The sequence below is a fragment of the Nestor notabilis genome, unplaced genomic scaffold (assembly GCF_000696875.1).
Source record: "Nestor notabilis isolate BGI_N333 unplaced genomic scaffold, ASM69687v1 scaffold17154, whole genome shotgun sequence".
NCBI lineage: Eukaryota > Metazoa > Chordata > Aves > Psittaciformes > Psittacidae > Nestor > Nestor notabilis.
Window position 1 is genome coordinate 2,347 of NW_009927047.1, and position 660 is coordinate 3,006.

The following is a 660-nucleotide window of genomic DNA, read 5'->3' on the forward strand; positions in this document are numbered from 1 at the left end:
AGGTGGAGCTGGCACGGGCTGGGTGGGCAGAGCACCGTGCCCGCTCTTGCCCTCACCACCTTATGTCCCACAGGCAGCAAGACCCCTTTGCAGTCCTTCCTGGGTATCGCTGAGCAGCATGTGGGGCCCAACAATGGGGTGAGTGTCCCATGGGTCCTGGGGGGTGGCCCCAAAGTCGGACACCCCCCTTACCCCCTTGGGGCCTCCCATAGACGCTGATCACACAGCCACGCCAACCCCACCGCCATCACCCCAGAGGAGTACTTCAACCCCAACTTCGAGCTGGGCAACCGAGACATGGGGCGGCCCATGGAGCTCACCACCAAGACACAGAAGTGAGGGGGGAAGGAGCAGATTGGGGACCCCCCCCCGTCCTTCCCCCATCTCCTTGCCCTCTGCAGAGCCCCCCATGGGGGGCAGGCAGGGGGTCCCCAGCCCGGCGCCTGTCCCCGGCAGGTTCAAGGCGAAGCTGTGGCTGTGTGAGGACCACCCGCTGTCCCTCTGCGAGCAGGTTGCCCCCATCATTGACCTCATGGCAATAAGCAACGCCCTCTTCGCCAAGCTGCGGGACTTCATCACCCTGCGCCTCCCGCCCGGCTTCCCCGTCAAGATCGGTACGAGGGGAGGGTCTTTAGGGGTACGGGTGATGCAGCTGGATTC

The 660-nt window shown here is 65.0% G+C and overlaps 1 protein-coding gene across 1 annotated transcript in view; it reads left to right on the plus strand.

Annotated features, from left to right (window-relative positions):
* Nucleotides 1-614, plus strand: part of LOC104405234 (ankyrin repeat domain-containing protein 13B-like) — a gene marked incomplete at both ends in the record, with an annotated part of 1,943 nt that extends 1,329 nt beyond the window's left edge. The window contains 3 exons of the mRNA XM_010013883.1: nucleotides 74-174; nucleotides 226-335; nucleotides 457-614. Of these exons, the coding sequence (XP_010012185.1) occupies nucleotides 74-174; nucleotides 226-335; nucleotides 457-614 (369 nt within the window). The remainder of the gene's footprint in view (nucleotides 1-73; nucleotides 175-225; nucleotides 336-456) is intronic.
* Nucleotides 615-660: the final 46 nt, after the last annotated feature.